At 39.9% G+C, this 21,342-nt stretch overlaps 1 protein-coding gene and 1 long non-coding RNA gene across 4 annotated transcripts in view; both read right to left on the reverse strand.

Annotated features, from left to right (window-relative positions):
- The window catches only part of LOC117025942 (aldehyde oxidase 4-like), a 129,522-nt gene that overhangs the window by 66,277 nt on the left and 41,903 nt on the right, over nucleotides 1-21,342 (reverse strand). Inside the window, exon 6 of one of the 3 annotated variants that reach the window (XM_033112318.1) lies at nucleotides 17,440-17,529. The exons of 1 other annotated variant lie outside the window; for it this stretch is intronic. In XM_033112318.1, the coding sequence (XP_032968209.1) occupies nucleotides 17,440-17,529 (90 nt within the window). Of the gene's footprint in view, nucleotides 1-3,531; nucleotides 4,631-17,439; nucleotides 17,530-21,342 lie in introns of those variants that run through there. One more of the 3 variants, XM_033112319.1, reaches the window with a different exon arrangement.
- Nucleotides 7,837-11,290, reverse strand: LOC117025943 (uncharacterized). Its single transcript, XR_004423669.1, has 2 exons — nucleotides 11,165-11,290; nucleotides 7,837-9,418 (listed from the first exon to the last, which is right to left on the reverse strand). It is a non-coding gene; the product is annotated as an uncharacterized LOC117025943 (long non-coding RNA).

The raw sequence follows: 21,342 nt of genomic DNA on the forward strand, positions 1-21,342 counted from the left end.
GCCAGATTAGAGAGGAGACTGGAGAAAAACTTACCTGGAAGAGTAACACTGAACCCAGAAAAAGAGGGTATCATTCCACTAAAAGTGTTTTTGTTTTACTCCCGAAAAAGCAAAAAATGACTTTATTTTCCATAACTGCCTCCTATTCCTAAGCCTCCTTTCGAGCCCACAGAGGATCTGAGTAGCCAGACATGGCACAGCACCCATTATGGCATTGAAGAATCAATGCCGAACATGGAGAAAGCAAGATTAGACTCTGGGAAATTAATTAAAAGCTGCTAACTGCAATTCTGACATATCAAATACATAGTATTCGCAGCCATTTAAAATAAATATTTCAGTAATCATATGAAATGCTGGTCATAACATTAGCTGCACTTACAAAATTATACTGGTATCATCTGTTTTTTCCAGTAATTTGTAGACACTTAGGATATAAATCCTTGTTTAGTAAGTACATGAAACCAGGAGCAACCTCATTGGTAACCAGTGACATGCAAGTGAAACCCGCCGTGAGATACCACTTTACATCCATCAGATTAGCAAATCTCAGAAAATCTGTTTATATGAAGTATTGGTGCATCACAGATTGGCAAATTATATATTGGCCAGGAAGTGGCACCCATCATGCAGTGTGAACTGTGGGAAATGTACTTGTGCAGGATTCTGGAAAGCCACCTGGCAGGACCTATGAAATCAACATGCTACAATCTCACTTAGAGAGTCTCTTGCCAGTGTCGGTAAGGAGACACATGGTAGGATGTTCGCTGTAGCATTTCTTGGGATGGTGGGGAACTGGAAGCATCCCGTATGTCTATCACTAGAAGACTGGATAAGTGGAATGAAGGATGTGCACAGCATGGAGAACTATGCATGCAGAACTAATGAGCCAGGTGTTCAAGGAGCAACATGGATAGATCGCAAACACAGTGTTGAGTCACAAAACAAACAAAAGGAGATTCATAAATCACAATTCCCCTTGTATAAGTTAAGAACATCCACACGCTCATGCACAGCCAAACACTGTACAGTTGACCTTTGAACAACACGGGGTTTAGGGGCGCCGACCTAGCTAGCCCCCCTGCCGAGTTGAAAACCTGTATATAACTTTTAGCTCCCCCAAAACTTAACTATTAATAGCCTACTGTTGACTGGGAACCTCACCGATAACATACAGTCAATTAACACATATTTTGTATGTTAAATGTATTCTATACTGTATTCTTACAATGCAGAAAGCTAGAAAAAATACTATTAAGAAAATTATAAGCTGAAGCTGAACAATAATGAATCTCAACTACAATTTTATATATATATATATATATGTATATATATATATTTACAAGAAGTGGAGTACAGCATTAAGAATAGAGGCAGTGGAAATGTAATGGCTGTGTGTGATGCCAGAGGGGTAGTGGATGGGGGAGGGGGGCTATCACTGTGTGAGGGATAGAAATGGTAAATGTCTAATTATTACATTGTTTTGTGCACCTGAAACTAATAAAAAACTTATGAAGCTGCAAAGACCATCAGAGCACACATATTCACTGATATGTGGGATATAAAACTTAAAGCAACAAAAACAAGGCAAACAAATAAAGAAACAAAAACTCATAGACATACACAACACTTTAGTGGTTTCCAGAGGGTAAGGAGGGAGGGGGGTAGTAGAGGAGGGTAAACAGGACCAATATAGATGATAGAAGGAGAACTGACTCTGGGTGGTGAGCACACAATATGATATATAGATGACGTATTACAGAATTGCACACTTGAAACCTATGTAACTTGACTAAGCATTGTCACCCCCAATAAACTTTAATGAAGAAAAAGAAAACTTCAAAAAAAAGAAAAGTATAAAAAAATACATTTACAGGATTTATTGAAAAAACCCTGCCTATATGTAGACCTGTGCAGTTCAAACCTGTGTTATTCAAAGATCCACTGTATAAATTTCAAGAATACATCTATATTTCTAAATAACTATACGGAAAGTGTAAGGGAAGAATATATATTTAAAATGCACCAGAGGCTATGCACATGGTGGGAAGGAAATAAAGAGAAGACAGGAAATCAAAAGAAAAACAATAAAATAATGAAAAGCAAAAGAAGAGCCTTATCTAGACTGTGACGATGATGCGTCATTGAAGGAGTGCGCTTTGCTCAATTTTGTGCCCCTGCGTCTAAAGGAAGGAAATACAACCACAAAAATAACAACAAAACCAATTTCTTCAAAGAGGTGTATATATATTTCTTCCCCCCAGCCCCTCCTTTTTTTTGCCAGCTGTAACTTGTCTTAGAAATTTGTAATACAGAGAAAAGTAGTAAAAACATCAAAATACCAGATGTGAATTCAAGATTAGAGACCTGGAGAGGGAATATTCTAATGTGATATAAATGGTTTTATTCACCAACAAAGGTAAAATAGCAAAGCCCATTTTCCTTGCACTCAGAAAAGCTCTTTGCTTTTGAATTATTACAAATTGTCACTTAGCAATTATTTTTCTGATATTCTAGTTGGCTTCTGGTCATTCAAGATCCTCACCTATGGGTAAACATTATACTACACCCAGACTTTTTCTTCTTTTGTTTCCACTTTTTGTGTTTTAGTTCAGAGGTTTCCTAACAGTGATGTTTCCTTGCTCTTTGACAGGCAAAATTGCCAAGAAATTTTTCCTTGATTGAAGTTGTGTTTCCTCCTTTAGGGAAGAACACCCATAATCCAGTACAACTGAGGCTTGAGAAGAAAAATCACTAACACAAAATTTCTTCCCAAAATAATTTTCTAGTTTAGTACTTTACTAGTTTTTTCCTGAAAGCACCTCAAACTTTTCGTTTACTCATCTTGCTCATTAAAGTCCAGGGCTGAGAACAACTGAGCGTTAGCGTTGCCACATTTCTTCTGTGGTGGAAAATGTAGGCTGTTTATTCCATTGAGCAGAGGTGCTTCAGCCTCTGGGTCAATGGAGCAGCCTGAGGGGATTTATTAAGGCAAAACAAAATCATTCTTTCCTATTTTCATCCTCAATGTCATACATGCCTTTTATTAAAACAGCATTGGTGAACTTGAGTACGGCTAATAGACAAATAAAGAGGGGAAAGACATAGTCTTTCATACCTGTGTCAGAATTCACTCCCATTGTAATCTAACAAATAAAAATGAGAGTTCCTTGCTGATTCCAAAAGAAAAGTGAAGAGCAATCAAAGGCCCCCATGCTTTAATAATTTTGCAGTAAACCTTGAACTAACAACCCATGTTCAAGTTCATACCACTATATACAGAGGGTGCCAAAAATGTATACATATTTTAAGAAAGGAAAAACTGTATTAAAATTGTAATATTCAATATATACCGATAACAAAAGATGAATACAAGTCATGTGTATACATTTTTTGGCACCCCCAGAGTATATGACTTGAAAAAGACAGAATTGAGAGGTTAAAGACATAAGAAATGGCATGATAGTGTAAAAATTAGCTTGGCTTTTGTTCCTGGTATACAAAAGTTCATATAATCATTCACAAACTTACCTTTCTTCCATTCACAAAAAAAATCAGCTCATCAGAATCAGGAAGAGAAGGCATTATGGCAGAAAAAAAATGCTTCCACAATAAAAGTTTTTTTCTCCTAAACAGCTGATATGTGAGGGCCAAAGCCTGGATGTCGATCAGTCTTGGGGAAGCCCAAGCTGCAGCAAGCAGGCTGATACAGGATGATTTATAGCCACACTGCCAGACAGGAGCACCAACCAGGGCTCTCTGCTCACCCCACCTACAAGTATTTCAAATAGCTCTTGTCAACACCCTGTTTTCTTTCCCATGACTGAGCCAGATCAGAGTCTTTGCCATTCCCCTTTGAAGTCCAAGATTGGTTTGTTTCCCAGGGGAATGTATTTAAAGCCAGGGAGTGATAAATAAAAATGTTGGATGGCGAGAAGGGGAAAGATTTAGTATGAATTTTGGAGGTAGAACCCACTGGATCAGTTAATAGTTTAGATGAAGGTCAGGGTAAGGGAAAGAGGACTCAAGGATGAGTCCTGGGTTTCTGGGTTGAGAAATTGGGTGAAAGGTGGAGACATTTGTGGAGATAAGAAGACTGGGGACATAACATTAGGGATGGAGCCAAGGAAACCGAGATCCTCTCTTGGTTCTGTTTAATTTGAGTTGCCTGTTTGACTGCAAGTGCACGTGTCAGTTGAACATAGGAATCCCAGAGGTCACGGGAGGAACCTAGACTGGGATTCAAACCTAAGAGTCATCAGCTCAGGGATGATATAAGCAAAAACTCTGTGGGGATTGTAATGTATGGGGGAAAACTCACACTTCTACTGTGGCAGGATATTTTGAAATATTATCTGATGTGCTTCCCACTTGCCATTCCTTTCCCCACTTTTCAGGTATCAGTGAGGGCATTAAACACTCCTGGCCTTCAGCGTGGCATTCTTATGTTAGGAATAGGAGTGCAAGAAGAATCTAATGAAGGCTCAGAGTGAGCTTTAAAACAGGCCTTGAAACTCTTGGCAGAGACATCAGGAACAAAGACAGGTGACACTGTGGACAGATATGCTAAACTGTCCTTAATCTGCTTTGTCCTCTTATTGAGTTTCTGCTGCCAGTGGAATGGGGCTTGAGATAAAATTTAAATATATATATATTTGATCAAGTATATAATATATACCGGGGGTGCCAAAAAAATCTATACAAATGGACACTTTGGTCAACGGTGCTCAAGCAGTAGTTCGCTGTAATCAGAAGTGTGTGGACGCTGATGTAACCATAGTGTAACCACTTTGAGCACCTCTTGTAATTGCAGAAGTCAAATGTGTATTCATCTTTTGTTATCGGTATATATTGAGTATTACGATTTTAATAGTTTTTTCCTTTCTTAAAATGTGTATACACTTTCTTGGCACCCTCTGTACACACACACACACACACATATGCATGCAGGCGCGTGCTGTCGGACAATTAAGTTCGCGAACTTGTTGCAACGATGTTGCTAACCGTTTTTGATATCAGAGGGATTATTTATTATGAATTTGTACCAACTGGACAAACAGTTAACCAAGTTTACTATTTGGAAGTGATGAAAAGGCTGAGTGAAAAAGACAAACTGAACTTTTCACCAATAATTCATGGCTCTTGCATCACGACAATGCACCAGCTCACATGGCACTGTCTGTGAGGGAGTTTTTAGCCAGTAAACGAATAACTGTATTGGAACACCCTCCCTACTCACCTGACCTGGCCCCCAATGACTTCTTTACCCAAAGATAAAGGAAATATCGAAAGGAAGACATTTTGCTGACATTCAGGATATCAAAGGTAATACGACAACAGCTCTGATGGCCATTCCAGAAAAAGAGTTCCAAAATTGCTTTGAAGGGTGGACTAGGTGCTGGTGTAGGCACATACCTTCCCAAAGGGAGTACTTTGAAGGTGACCATAGTGATGTTCAGCAATGAGGTATGTGGTACTTTTTTTAGGATGAATTCGTGAACTTGTCACACCTTTGTGTGTGTGTGTGTGTGTGTGTGTGTGTGTGTGTATTTACATTAGTGTAATAGCTAACCTCTTTATTCAGTATCTAAGAAAATGCCAAGTGAAATGCTCCCCTAAATTAGCTCATTTTAATCTTCATGACAATCTTAGAGGTGGGAATATAATCTCCATTTTACAAATGAAGGATCTGAGGCACCACAGAAAGATAGTTACATGTTTTGTTTGTGTCCTACGAAATTCTTGTTTATAATCTCACACGCTTGTTTCCTTAACCACCTGGTGAGACAGAAAATAATTCTGTTTCCCTGGGAATGTTGGGTAGTCTACCCTAACAGAGTAACAAAGTTTTCGCTGCATGTGAAATAGAAACTATTGCAGGTTTAAATGTCAGGGCAATTCATCCGCTAGCTTTTATCCCTCAAGTTTTCAAAAATTCCAAGACCTGACTCTGGGTGTCTTGTAGCCACGGGCTGGGTTGGCCTAGTTTTACCACTGCTGGGATGTGCTTGGTAGGAAGACCCAGCACGGTTCTCCTGAGATGTGTTGACAATTCCAGGTCCAGGCTATTTTGATGTCCTTTTTCAAGCAGACGAAGCTGCAGTGTCTCCCTGGTGAGTAGAAATGTGTATATACAGAACAGCGACTGTCCTTGAAGATGTAATAGCACAAAGATCCTTTCAGAGCCCTAAGGCTCTTTAAGTGTGTGGTAATACAGTAATGTGTTCCCTCCTAATATGTGAAAGTCAGAAATTATACCTTGGAGTTTTAGGTATTTCTTGAGCTTCTGCTTTGTCAGTAGGCTTGGAACTTGTTTGCTCAAAGGTTTGAAACTACAGATTTTTCCTTGTCACAGTGGGAAGTCTCAACCACCCTGGAAATGCAGGCCATGTTGGGAGCTTGACTGTCTCTGAGGCCTGGAGACCTCATCAGGGGACTACCTTCTCAAGTCTAAAAGCACCAGATGTTGAAACACACACTTACCACTTGTCCATATGTAGCAAATCAAACACCCAGGCAGAAATAAGTCTCCTTGGGACAGAATTGTCTAAAGCATACTGTTTTCCTCAAACATTTCCACAGTTTTTGTCTATAATTTACAATCTGTACTTGATTTTGGTGTTTTTGAGTTCTGGTTCATCTATAAAATGGAGCCCTCAGTTCTGCTACCGAGTGGCTGGACAAGAATCCCTTAGCATTTTTTGGCCATACAGTTGCTATCTACCCCAGGAGCTAAAGCAAACTTCCACATGGTGGCAGGATAACATTGCCTTTTTCTTCTTCGGTCAAGAATGGGTTCTTTTTGAAGCAATTCTCCATGGGTGTATCATATCTGAGAAACAGTGCAGAACTCTCCTTCCTCCCTACCCCTGTGCTCACTGCCTCTCCTGCCTCCATATAGACAACTGGTCTCCACAGAAGGCAGTTCTATTAGTGCATTCCATATTGTCATTGTAACAAAATTAGTTATTTTTAAAGGCTTTTGTCTTTTGCAGTTAGGACAAGGCGAAGACTGACAAAATAGGTGTGTCCCTAGCCCTCCTTCCTCCTCTCTGCGCCTCCTTAAGGCCTTTTGTTCCTCCCCACTGGTCTCTGATGGTGGGGAGGAAACAAAAGGAGCACAGAGCTGGAAGACAGACAAGCCAGACTAGGGTCAGAATTTGGTGGGTTTTGGAGAAAGAGCATTCGCAGGGCTTTGGAGAATTAGGAGGAAACAGGCTTTCTAAAAGCGTTATGATGAATTATCAATCTCAGTTAACATTCTTCAAATACACAAATATTGGCAACATATTAGCATTATTTTTGGTTATCAGACTATTTTTTAGTGCTGCTTGGTACACGGACCCGTGGGAACAGGAATCTGTTGGTACACAATTCTGTCCACCCAGGACCAAAACATTTATTTGAATCCTAGTGTACTTTGTTGGAGGGACAGCCAGTCGTGTTCTCTGGGGAGGATTCTATGAGAGTAACATTGCTTCTTACTTTCAGCTCAAGTCTCCTCTATCTCGGGACCCACCTGCCTGCCTTCCTGGATTCTGCCCTCTGCTGGGCTGATGTAGCCCAGTTTAGGGGTTCATGAAAATGTTTTCCTTTCTTTTAAAATCACAATCATAATAAAAGGAATATAAACCAGCGTCAATTGTATTTGTTTTTGTATCAATACAGCTGTAAAATATAATTTTTAATGTTTATGAAGGAGCCCATAATGGCAAAGCCCCCAGACAGGCCCCACCCTGTACTGCATCCCCAGTTGCAGGGCCCACTACCATTGGGGCAGGTTGAACTCAGGGAGGAAACATTTGCGGCAACGCTTGTCAACAGACCTACGCCGAATGCTTCAACTTTGCTTTTAATAAATTCAGTATGATAATTTGATTTTCATCTGCTTAATTCCTCTCTTGCTCAACTGCCCCGAATTCCGGTGGCTTCTTCAAACCCTCGCACATCAGCGAAACTAATCGTTTCACAGTCTCAGTCTGACATTCCAGCTACTTATTTCACTGTGTCAAATCCATTCTTTCACAGCCTTCCATATGGCTAAAGTTATTTTCGACACTTCCAGTGGAATTCCCTGGCGTGAACTACTGCAGTTCTTTCCCTGGCTTTGATTCAACTAAATTTAATGCAAATACAAGTTTTACTGCTTGAGGAACCTCAGTTATTTCTCCTATGGTTTGGGTGCCACTCTGTAGCATGGAGCACCCAGGAAGATAGGAGGTCTTAAGGACCTGCTGTAGCAAAGGGGTCTTCATATTTGGTTGTGCTCACCATAACCTTGACTCTCATGGCCAGGTTGCAAGCTTCGCACATGGACTTCTTTTTTCTATTGTGGTCCCTCAAACTCATTTTCAATACTGCAATTGGAATGATGGATTAAAAACACAAATCTGAACATGTCAGTTGTATATGCCTAAAAGCCTTCAGTGACTTGACCTGTTTTGGGAGAAAACAAGATGCTAATGCAGCCACACGGTCTGGGGGTCTGGCCTCACCCCCCACAGGCTTTTCATCCCACTGCTGATGCTCACAGCACAGGCCTTCTCCCACTTCCTGGACCACCCCCCACATTTCCCACTCCAGAGCCTTCCAGTGGAATTCCCTGGCGTGAACTACTGCAGTTCTTTCCCTGGCTAATTAATGCTCCATTATTTTTCAGGGAATGGCATTACGAGCACTCTCTCTAAAAGTTGTCTCTGACCCCCAAATCTAAAAGCCCCTGATATTATCTTCGCTGACTACTTCCTATTCTGAGCACCATCAAAGCTTACAATGACATGTGTGTGATTACTTGTTTAATGTCCGTCTCTTCTAGTAGATCGTGAACTCCACGGGCGCTGCTCTGTCTTGTTCACCACGTGTCTCCAACGTCTAGCACAAAGCCTAGTTCACTTAAGACTTTATAAAGACAAAAGGATGTGTTTTTTTTTTTAGAAGAATGACTGAGGTCATACTATAATGAGATGTTTACAGTAAAGATTTTAGAGTGAGTCTGCTATGGGTTTCCTGTTCTTTCTCTCTAAAGAATTGATTATAAGCCTACACAGTGGCTGAGAGAATAATCTACGTTCTTTTTAGACCCCCTACTAGGTGATCTGTTTTTCTTGTCCAACTACGAGTCCCGCTATTTCAGGGCACTTAGTGCTCATCCCAGACAGTGTTTAACTTTCTCAAAGAAAAGTCTTTTAGTACAGAATTTCTATCAGCTGATTTCTACTGAAGTCTTGGCCTCTCACCAATTTGCTTGGCATCTTCCCGGATGGCTGTTTAATTTTTTAATGAAAAGGACGGGGGAATGCTGTGGCTTGGCTTAACTTGAGCATCTGTGTTCTGTATCTGTGTTCTCTTTGGTAGCTTCATTCTCTCTGCAGGACCGACATTGTCTCCATGACTGTGCAGTGGGGAGGGTACCTGCATTCTGGAATAACAATAATAAGAGTTTATTTTTACTGAGTGCTTTCTATGTGCCATGTACTGTTCTAAACATTAGCTCATTTAATCCTCAAACAAAACGAATGAGGCGAGGACTATTAGCCCATTTAGAGATCAGAAAAACTGAGGCCTTAGAGTTTAAGTGACTTACCCAAGGTCCTACTGTACTAATTAATACAGCCAAGGAATGATGTGGGAAAAAGATCGTTTAGCCTTAAGTCTTAACACTTACACTATCAGAGCAGATCAAGAGCAGATCAAGTAAGACATTCCTTGCTGGGCTTCAAAACCCCATCACAACCCAGGAGCAGTGGGATTTTCTCTGAGGACTGTTTTTCCTGGACATTTCTTCTAATACTCTCTCCTCATGACCTTCTGATCTCTAACACTATCTCGTATCATGTACCCTATTCAACAATCCAAGCCTACTGTCATGCCCATAACTGACAAGCAAGTCCTCTGCTCTGTCCAGCCACTTGGGCCCTTTTACATTCTCCTCTTATTTGTGCCTTGTCTTCATTATTTTTTTTTTTTTACTCTTTAATGCTATGTCTCATGCTTATGTACTCCCACCCCAGTTTATTCCTTATTTTATTTTCTACTCATTTTCCCTTTAAGCAATCACTTGTGATCATAATGCAATCAAATTGGTAACGAATGACAGAAAGATATCTAACCATGGATCAATTTTAAAATAAAATTAGAAATATTTAGGTTCAAAGAAAGAATAAAAACAGAAAATAAAGCCACAAAAATGACAACAAAAACGTTATATATCAAAATCTATGAGATGCAACTAAAACTATATTCAGGGGGAAATTTCATAACTTTAAATGTTTTTATGTTTAACCTAGAATGATTGAAAATTAAAAAAACCCTGAACGTTCAACTTAAAAAAGTAGAAAAATAAATCAAGAGAAATTAGGAATAAGTGTATAACAAAGATAGAAGCAGGAAAAATATTTAGAAAATGGGAAGAGTAGAATCGATAAAGAAAACCAAAACGTTTTAGGAAAATCTAACAATTAAATATCTAACAAGTCTGCTTAAGGGAAAAAATGAGAAAATTCAAACAAACTTAGGAATAAGAACTAGGATATAACCATTATGTTCAACTTTATGCCTATAAATTTGCATTGCTTATGTTACCAAACATTTGTAATAAGAGAAATGTAAAAAATAGTTGATATAGAGATACTAACTATATATCTATATGATACATAGATACCATGGAAAACATTTTTAGCAATTAAAATAATAAAGATTTCTATATGCAGGATGTGAAGGGCTATGGCCCAGTATTAATCCTTCCAAAGGGGGATTCCTAGAGTCTTCTCTCCCCAGTCCCTCCACTCTGTTCCACCCCCTTCCTTCTGCCCATTCACCACACATTTTCCTGCCGTCCTCTGATTGTGTCATTCATCTCCTGAAGCCTTGAAAACTCTCCCATCATCAAATCCAGCAAATCTCTTACTTGAAGCTCTTAACTGCTTGGCAGTAAGTTTAAGAATGTTTATTTCTGAGGGATATATATATATATATATATATATATATATTTGATATATATATCAAAAAAGAAATTTTATATATATAGTGTTTATGAAATTCAAGACATGGGTCCCACCCTCAAGAAACTGGCAGCTGCATATAATGATTCAGTAAAAATTACAAAGCAAGATTTTGTTAAGTACCCAGAGTCAAACTTGTAGGGCTGGAAAAGTGGCATGCAAACCTTGGTTACTTTTGTGGTTGTTATTTTCATTGCCAGAGTTCCAACAGAAATTTCTCGTGACCTGCATAGAATGTAAATTACCTCCCTAATTTCAAACTCCTGCTTTCTGTAGTCAGCCTCCCTTTTCACTCTTCACATGATCCTCATACGAGGTGCTTCAGTGTGGAAAATGAGAGCTGCAGAAGGAGAGCACCCCAAAGGAAAAAGTGAGAAGGAATGAGTTGGGAATGTAGACAGGGTTTACTGTGTTGAGTGGGTTTATGGTGGTGCCATGTGCAAAATCAGTTTGTTTGTGTATATAAAAATTGGACACAAAGAAATGTGATATTATGTGTTTTTCAGTGTTTGAACATTTATGTTAGAATACTCCAGACTGGACAACTTTTTTTTTTCTATTCATTCAACAAATATTTATTGAGTACTCATGAACTGATCCTAGTGACTATTGTTACAAAGTGAGAAAGGAATAAAAAGCCCAAAAGATAATGGATGGAGAACCACTGGAGAAAGGAAAGTTGCAGAGGCAACATGATTTAAAGAGGCAAAATAATAAAATATAGAAGTTAGTAAAACAGTTTCTCAGTCTCCGGAGAAGAAAGGCTCTTGTCATGTCACACTTCAAAACAGGTCTACTGCCTGTTTCCCAGGATTACAAACTCACTGATGTAGCGAGCACTTTCTATGAGACATCAAAACGCTGGTGGGATTTGTTCAGAGCTGTGGGAACTTCAACTGAGGTGTTTTATTGCATTTGGCAGATATGTACTTAGAGGTAGCCTTTTATGTGGTAGCTCTAACATGTTAGGAACAGCAGGAAGAGTGTCACCTGCTCAGAAATGATTCAGTCACAAGGCAGAATGTACTTTGATGGCTGTAGGAAAGAGTTATAGCCTACCTAACTTTATGTCATCTAAGACATAATCTAGAAAACACCATCTTTCAGTATGAAAATCAAATTCTGGAGATGAGGAACTGTTTCGGTAAGGACTGTTGTTTTTTTCTTTTTTGTTGTTGTTGTTTTTTGCACTGACACACTCACTTGAGAGCCTCAATTTGAATCTTTGTATTCAGAATTTACTGAGCTATAGAATGAATAAACTATACATTGTCTACCTTAGGCATTGCATTGTAAATATTTCATGGCTTTAAATATATGCCATGATAAGGTACGTGTTTTGTTTGTTTGTTTGTTCTTTTGATTAAAAATATCCTGTAATGCCTCATCTGGAGAGAATTTTTTTTTTATTGTAAGCTCTTTTTATTACTTTGTAAAATACAAAAAAAATGCATGTTTTCGGTTACTATTTTCACCTGCAATTCCTGTCTTCCTTTTTTTTTAATAACATTTTTTTATTAGTTTCAGGTGCACAAAACAATGTAATAGACATTTATCATTTATATCCCTCACACAGTGACAACTCTCTTCCCCCATCTACTACCCCTCTGATATCGCACACAGCTATTACATTTTCACTGTCTCTGTTCCTAATGCTGTACTCCACTTCTTGTAACTATATATATATATATATATATATATACATATATATATATGTATGTATATATATATATATATATATATATATATATATATAATTGTAGTTAACATTCAATATTGTTCAGCTTCAACTTCAGGTGTACAGTACAGTGATCAGGCATCTACACCATCCCTGGGATGGTCTCCTTAATGAGACAAGTGTCCATCAGATAGCCTACAAAATCTTTACAACATTATTGATTACATTCCCCAAATTGACTTTCGTAACCTCGTGACAATCTTGTGGTTACTGACTGTGCTTTCTAATCTCCTCACCTTCCTCCTTATCCGACCCGCCCCCCCCCCATCTAGCAACCCTCAGACTGGACAACTTTTGAGTATGCTTTGGATACTAAAACTACTGAGTATTTATGCCTTTTAAACATGACCTAAAGTACATTGGCTGCAATTATTTGGCTCTTCTCAACTTAACACAGTAGAACTATATCAGTAGGAAGTACAACCAATCTTCCTTTTGAGCCTACACATAGGGAAAATATTCAATGACTAGAATTAGGCTAAACGTTACTCTGTTGAAGTTATGGTGGCAAATATTTCCATAGGTTTTTCTCTACGGTTCTCTTAAATTGCCCTCAGAAAATCATCTTAGGTGGTGACTATGCTTTATCCAGTGAATTGAGTGAATTAATGATTTTTGATAACTGAGAGCCTTAGAAAGTCAAGTGAATTGTGCATTAAAATAAATGAGCATTTACTTTTACAGTCACCATAGATTATCACTCATTATACTCCAGTATTTAACACAGACTAATGATAAGAGCTAAATAAAAATATTTTTTAGGCATAGCATCTTAAATAAGAAACTTTACAAATACCAAGCAAACAACCATAAAAGCCTTCTGTTCTCCCATTTTTCCAAAGAACAGAAATGTTTTGGTGTAAGCTTTTATTTTCTTTATAAAATCAGCATGGAAGTAATGCATACAATTGAAAAAAAAATGCTATATTGACTTAAACACCCTATTTTTGTTGAAGCTCCAGTAACATAATTGCTTATACACATAATTGGAGATTACATGATATTTTAAAAGTATTACCATGCTTTCCCGAAAATAAGACCTAGCCGGACAATCAGCTCTAATGCGTCTTTTGGAGCAAAAATTAAAATAAGACCCGGTCTTATTTTACTATAATATAAGACATGGTCTTGTATAATATAATATAAGTTCTTATATTAATTTTTGCTCCAAAAAACGCCTTAGAGCTGATTGTTCAGCTAGGTCTTATTTTCGGGCAAACACGGTTAAACGTGAAAATTCTGTAAATAAGAATTACAAATTTTGAGTTGCCCTTATTTTATATATACTTTAGATAAAGATTTTTATACTAATGACCTGCCAAGTCTTACTTATTCAGAAAATCAACTTTTGTTCTTGATCTCTGAACATTAGGCAACAGCATTTAAAATCAATCATGGAATCTAAGACAAAAATTTGCAAGACAAGGTTTAAAAACAGTAAATAAAAAAAAAATTAAAACAACCACTATAATTAATTAGCAGGAAAATAGTTTCTGTTTTTAAACATTTAATCTATGTATCTTTCAAAAAGGATTTGTTGAATTTGTATAAGCTTATTTTCTCTTTCCAAACATGTTGGTAGTCATTATTTTTGTGGATAAATTAAAAGGATTCCTAATTCTTTGATATAGCAAGGCAGAGACTAAATGTACATAGTACTTACTTAGCTAAAGATAAACTAATAATTTATGTAAAAATGTTTTATGTTTAATCTTCTATTTTAGATCTTGTGACACTAGTATTTTATATGAGGTTCCTTTCAGCATGAGTAAACTGCAGTCAGTTCAGAAGCTCAAATTCTTCAGTTTAAGTGGGAACTAGACTTTTATCAAAATTGAAACAAAGAAAAAAATTATGAAAGGCAGAAAATACTCTTTAGGTGCATCATATTTATGCATAATTATTAAAAAATGTATAGAACTTGTTTAAGAAATAGCACATAAAACAAAGGAATGGCCTCATAAAAATCTAGGGATATTTTTTTCCCTTGTGAGCTTGTTTGCAAGTTTAAAATTGAGGGGTTTTGTTTTTTTTCCTGTAAGGAAAGCACAAATTAAGTAAAAGCGAAGTCAAATTAGCATAAAGTTATCTTAAGTTAAAAAAAAAGGCTATCTTTTTAGTTTCCAAAAAACCAAAGAGTTATGCAACTTTTAAAAGCAAGTACCCACTGGAGGGATATAGGAACTGAAGAAGGAGTCAGTGCGTAATAAAAGCAAAAAGCTAAACACAAAGTAAAACAGAATTTATATTAAGCTCTCAAATTCTTCTCTAAACAACCTCTTATCTAAATAAAGAAAAAATTTACAGATGGATAACCGGAATTCACCAATATTCAGTAGGGTCAAACTTTATCTAAAAAAGTAAATTTGTATATATCACACAGAATAGAATTTCAAATTTTTTTCAGTACTTGTTTATGAGAAACCAAAAGCACAAGATGACATCTTCACAGCATAATTAGTTTAAAAGACATTTTTTTTGGCTTTAAATCTTTATATGTGCAAAGGAGCATGATAAATACAAGTAATTAACATCATGGGGACGTAAAGTACAGCTTAAGGAATATAGTCAATAACATTGTAATAACTAGGTATTGTGCCAAGTGGATACTAGACTGCTTGGGGGGATTGTTTTGTAAATTATATAAATATCGAACCACTACGCTGTTGTTGTAGGATGGCTTTTCTTTGTTCCTTGTCAAGGAACATCTCTGTAGACTGGACTACCTCCACAGCTAAAGCCATGACTCAGTCCCAATGCTGGATCCGTGCACAATTTCCAACATCTGCTGGAGGAGGACCTCCCTGGAGTATCTGTATAGCAAGTCAATCTGAACGGACAATGATGTGAAACAGTACTACCTAGCCATCCACGTGGAAGTCTTGGAAGGACACAGTCAAGCATATTGGACTGCATGGATGAGCCCTGATCAACCCTTCTGCCCCAACCATGTTGATAAATGGAACTGCCAGAGGCCGAGCGGGCAGTGAGCTTGGTGCAGCCGAGCCTCCCTCCTGGCCCGCATCACAGGACTTCAAAGGTTTGGACTGCACATGATGAAAAACTGGACTTCATCACAAACTGGACTTTAAAGATTTAGACTGGACATTATTAAAAATTAGGATTGGCAGTGTGGCCCTTCTGATATTGGTCATTGGTGTGCTCAAAATCATGGTTGGGCAAATGTTACGGTAGGGTGGGCTCTCGCTAGTATCTGTACCAATGTTCTTGATGCAGCGTTAACCACAGGTATGAACCCCATAAACACCTCCCTCACGTCTCCTGATGTAACTCCATTGTTTCTTTTTATCTGTTTTCTCCCTCATTGAGGTAATGTTGTTTTTCTCCCCCATTGAGGTTAGGCTTGTTCCCTCATGAAGTGATGGTTAGGGTTCTATAATCTGTCTGTTTCTTTGTTCCCTCACATGAGAGACTGCATGTGAGGTGATGGTTAGCTTTTGTCTGTTTCTTTGTTCCCTTACATGAGACACTGCATGTGAGGTGATGGTTAAATTTTGTCTGTTGACTCTTTGTTTTCTCATATAAGAGACTGAATGTGATTACCAATGAACACAAATTTTGAGGCTGAATTGTAGAGAAGATGTTGAAGAAAATTTGCCTTCATTGGTTGATGTGAGCTTTTGTCTATTCACTTTGGTCTGTTACTGCATGTGGGGTAACGGTTAGCTTAGGGTTAAAAGAATTCTGTGCTGTGATTATGGGTTGAGTAAATTCCCCCTTTGGTCTCATTCTCCCGAGTAGGAGAGATACGAGATGATATTGCCTTCTGGGTCTCAATCTCCAGAACAGGGGAGATATGAGATGAGGCTGCTTTTCTATATACGAGATAATGTTGCTTTCTGTCTGTTTCGCCCACATCAGCAGATGAAGTAAAGAAGTAGCTAAGTTATATCAGGATGATGGGACAGGCATGTTGCCAGGTTTTGGAAGACCTTGGGCCGATGGCCCCAAGCAGGAACAGTAGATATTGTTTGTCTGGATGAGCTAGCCCTTCAGCCTGATAAGCAATATTTTTATCATTGACTGCCAGACCCTCCCAGAACTGGCCATTTCCAGAGGGGGAGGCAGGAACAAGGAGGTTGGCTCTAAGGTACATCTGAAAAAATATATGACAGACCTTAGGTGGCATAAGGATTGATTGCTATTTCAAGAGATTGCTATTCAGAAGACTTGTTTCAGGACTGCCTTTCAGGATTGGATTGTTTCAGAGTAAGAGATCAGAACTTGCCTCAATGGACAGTAGAGACTTCTTTTGTCGGTGAATTGTAATCATTCTAGCATCTTTGGGAACTTGTATGCAGCTTGCAGCTTGCAGTATCAGAAGACTTCCTAACTTCTAACAACAACAACAGCAACAGCAGCAGCATTCTGGGGAACTAGCAAGCAGCAGTGGGAGATGCCTGAGTTTCTCTCAGCTGCAGACCTGCCAAGGTTTTGATTCCTGACTGTTCCATGTTGTTGTTCAGGAAATTATAAGCAGACACACAAAGAAGAATTTTACTGTCCAAGTTCAACATCCAATGCTATGGAAAGTGGGTGAATGTAATCTGAATACTGGTTCTTCAAAGTGATAAGCATACAGATCTACCATATAACTCACTCAGTGTCTTGAGCTACAAAAATAATTCTAACAATTTAAGTGAGAACTTAGCTCAACCAGTGCACACGAGCTGTACTCACGAGCTTGGGCAGCACCTCTGGCATTTCAGGCTTTTCCTTCCAGTTCTTCTTCACTCCTTTCCTGGGTCCAGAGCATAGCAAACCAATACCCTGAAAATGAGGACAGCTCTGCAATAGTGAAATACTTTGTCCAATATTCCCAGGGAGGTCAGACCACTGGTGATAAAATCCTCAAATTAATGCTGGCACTTTTTTGTCCTTGCTTGCCTCCAAGGGAGGAATTACATCTTTCCTACACTTGGGAAGCCAGGTACCTGCTTCAGGTAAACTCTTTTACCTATATCCAGAAGGCACTAGATGAAGAAACATACATTTCTTGAAAGCAAAATATACTTGTATGTCCATTTGCACTTGCATCGTTAATACACAAATGTATAATGATATTTTACTGAGTTTTTGAAAAGTTCGACATGCGGGTTTAAGACTGGGTTTAAGAAACACTCAAGGTATCTATTTAAGATACTTGTCTTTATAGAATGGATTCCTTCAGCCTCTGCTAAGTAGTTTTCAGTTTTTATTTCCTACCAAGATGTTTTTCAAGAACCACTGAATCTACTGCAGAAAAAAGGCCAGAATGACTTAAACATGTTCTGCTTAAATTCTCTTCGCTCCAGAGCACAAGGATAAACACCACCACTTTCATTCACCTTGTGCTTTAGGGTCCTCAAGTCTACTGGGTGTGCTCTTTACAGGCACGTCCTGGGGGCAGTACTGAGGAGTGGCTGCCGCTTGGCCTGGTCGCCGTCACCAAACCCTTGAGATTGCGGTCCTGCGCCAAGATTGGCGGGGTCCAGATTCTGGTCCCCAGCACTGAGAAGCAGCGGCACCACGGGGGCAACGGCGCCCGCCGCGTGCACAACCACCGCATGTTTCTGCGCCTACAGGCAGGCGGGGTGGACGTTGGCACCTGTGGGCCCCCAGGTGAGACGCTACGAACCCTACCCGGCTGCCCCGTCTCGGTCCAGGTCCCGATGACCCCCCTCCCGGGGGTCTCTACACCCCAGAATCCCGGGTGTGGTGGAGGGAGGGCCACAGTCCGTTGACTGTTGGTGTATCCGCGATGGAGCGCGAAATGTCGGTTGAACTAAGCAGTAACGTTTCAGGCCCAACCATAATTCTGCGCTCATCAGGAGGAGCTCCGCGTCCCCGCGGGGACCTCGCCACACCTTTATTGGCTCGGATTATTGGCAAAGTGGAGAGTTTGGGCAGCGGGAGAACCTGGCTCAGAACGGCCTGTTGGCTTCTGACCAGTGCCGGCTTAACTGCAAACCACCAAGTTCCGGCGCAGTGGCCGCAGAGGCAGGCAAACTGAGTCTGCACGTCTTCCCCTGCAGGTCAGCCGGAGGTCCCCGCGGCCCACACACCCATTTCTGGTGACTTCCCCTCCCTCGTGTTCCGGAAGGGCTTCTCCCTCCCGTTCCTGTCCTACTGTGCGCTCCCTTGGCATTAAGTGGCTTCATCTATGCCACTCCCAAAAGATACTTGCTGAGCAGTCTGTACAGAGGAATCCATGGCTCCTCACTCGAGTCTCCTGGGTGTGGTAAGAGCACGGGACAGCCGTGAGGCAGGAGACAGGGCTTTCATACTTCATCCAGCCCTTCAACACCCCTGGATTTGGGGGCACATGGACAGAGGCTTCCTGGTGCTCTGGCTGCCTCCATCCGTGGGTGTGTGTGTTTTTAGGCCAACAGAGGAGAGGGTTTTGTTTTTCAAGGAGGCGTGTATGGATGGGGATGGGGACGTGAGGCATATATTGTGGGACTCTTCGGGGCCTTTAACATCTTGCTGGCCAATAGCAACCTCCTTGTGGGTGGGACGTCGGCTCTTTCTGAAGGGGGGCTCCTGCGATGAGTAAGAACTGAGCCTCAGCACTCCACCCTTAGTTTCGAGGTGCTTAGTGCTTCCCTCCCCTACACCCACCTCTCAGCTCTGCCTTCCTGTGGAGCCTTCCCTGGCTCAATCCTTCCCCTCTCGCTTCCCTGTTTTCCTTCTTCTCTTTCCCTCTCACTCCTCACCTTCTACATTTTTCTCTCTTCCTTCTCTGAAGTTTCACCCACTAATGAGTTTTCTCCAGTCTTAGGGCTCTAAGTACTCATTGTACTCGTGCCTCATAAATCTGCATCCCGGAACCTTTGCCAACCGAGGATTAACTGTTGGATCAATCCCTTGGCTGACTACCAGGGTATATAAATCTAAAATTCACCTCCTTCCCTTTGAAAGCAGCTCCTCCTCCTGTGCTGCCTATTGCTACCATGTCCTCCCTCTCACCTGAGCAAAACTTAGATTTACCTTTGACTCCTCCTCTGTCCACTCTGTCTTATCAGAATCTCGCTGTCTTATCAGAATGGAATCTCTATTATCAACAGCACTGTTCTCCCTCAAGCCTTTGTTACCTTTTGACTATTACAGTAGCTTTCCAACTTTATGTCCCATGCTAATTCATGTTATACAATCTGTCAGATTAAATGCGATTATGTAATTTCGTTGTTAATAAATCTTCAAAGGTCTGCATTGTTGACAGAATAAAACCTGGACTTTTAACTTATATTTAAGCCATGATCCGATACATGCCTGATCCATGAAAATATAGTTTTCCAGTTTTCTCTCCAGATTTCCCCCTTTCGTTCTCTATCCTCTAGCCAAATGAAATTATCTATGTTGTGATACATACCTGGTACTTTTCTGACCCCCAGCCTTTGCATCTCTATTTGCCTCCACCTGGAATTCCTTTTCCTTGTGTCTACTCGTGTAGATCATGTCACCTCCTCCTCCTTACTGTCTATAGACTGCATCTGGCACAATACTTTCTACTTTGGGCTGCTTTCATTATAAGACCATATACAATTAAATTATAAACTCCATGAGGTAGGATATCTGATTTATTTTTGCCATTCCTTAAATGCCTGGCCACAACTTTTTAGGTGCTCCGTAAAAATGTGGTGAATAAATATATGAATGACTATACGTCTCAGTCTCCCTCTTGTGCCTTAGCTCCTGGAGAGAAATGACTAACAGTTTAACCCACAAAAATTACTGCCATAGAATAATTGACCTGTTGCCTGATTTACAGATCAAAAATGTAGAATTGAGCTACATTTTTTCACATGCATCTTAAAATGTTTAATCAGATCAGGTTTGCACATATTTGGTGGGTTAAAGTAATTATCAACTGACACTAAGTTAGAATAACGGGTTAACATTTATAGCAGCCTTGCTAAACCTTAAACACCTATCTTCTTTGCCCCTGTGACTCAGAAAGTCTTCCTTTACTCAGTTCTCCATTATGGTGTTGTGGGTTAGAGAAATCAGAAAACACAAGGCTGGACGTGTAGAGGACTGGCTGGCAAGCAGTAATGATCACTGCTTATAATAATCACTGGTAGCATTAATTTAGCTCTAATGTGTGCTGGCACTGGGTTAAACACTTTTACATCCAAGCTCATTTAATACAGGGACCCTACTAGGTAGGTACCGTATTTTCTGTTTGACAGGTGTGGAAGCTGAGGCACAGGTAGGTCAAAACTTGCCCAAGTTCACGCTTACAGCTGGGTTAAGTGGCAGAGCTGGGATACGAGTCAAGTTAATCTGGTTTTAAAGTCCCCATGTCATTTGAATCTTTTGTAATCACTCAGCATTTTCTGAATATTGGAGCTCAGTCCTGGAGGCAGAAGAAATAAGACAAGCTTCCTGCTCTGAAGCTTGCAATCCAACTGGGGACAAAGAGAGAATCAGAAAACACTGGGGATGAGCAAAGCGCTCTCAGTTCTCGGCTCCCTCAGTGTGCAGACACCAGCACTGGGAGGTTTGTGTGTCAATCGCCTGCTTCCATGTCTGTTCCTCCGCAGACTGTGGTCGCCTTGGGACAGGAGCATGTGTCGTTACTATAGCTCTCTCTTGGCCCAG

The sequence above is a fragment of the Rhinolophus ferrumequinum genome, chromosome 8 (genome assembly GCF_004115265.2).
Source record: "Rhinolophus ferrumequinum isolate MPI-CBG mRhiFer1 chromosome 8, mRhiFer1_v1.p, whole genome shotgun sequence".
NCBI lineage: Eukaryota > Metazoa > Chordata > Mammalia > Chiroptera > Rhinolophidae > Rhinolophus > Rhinolophus ferrumequinum.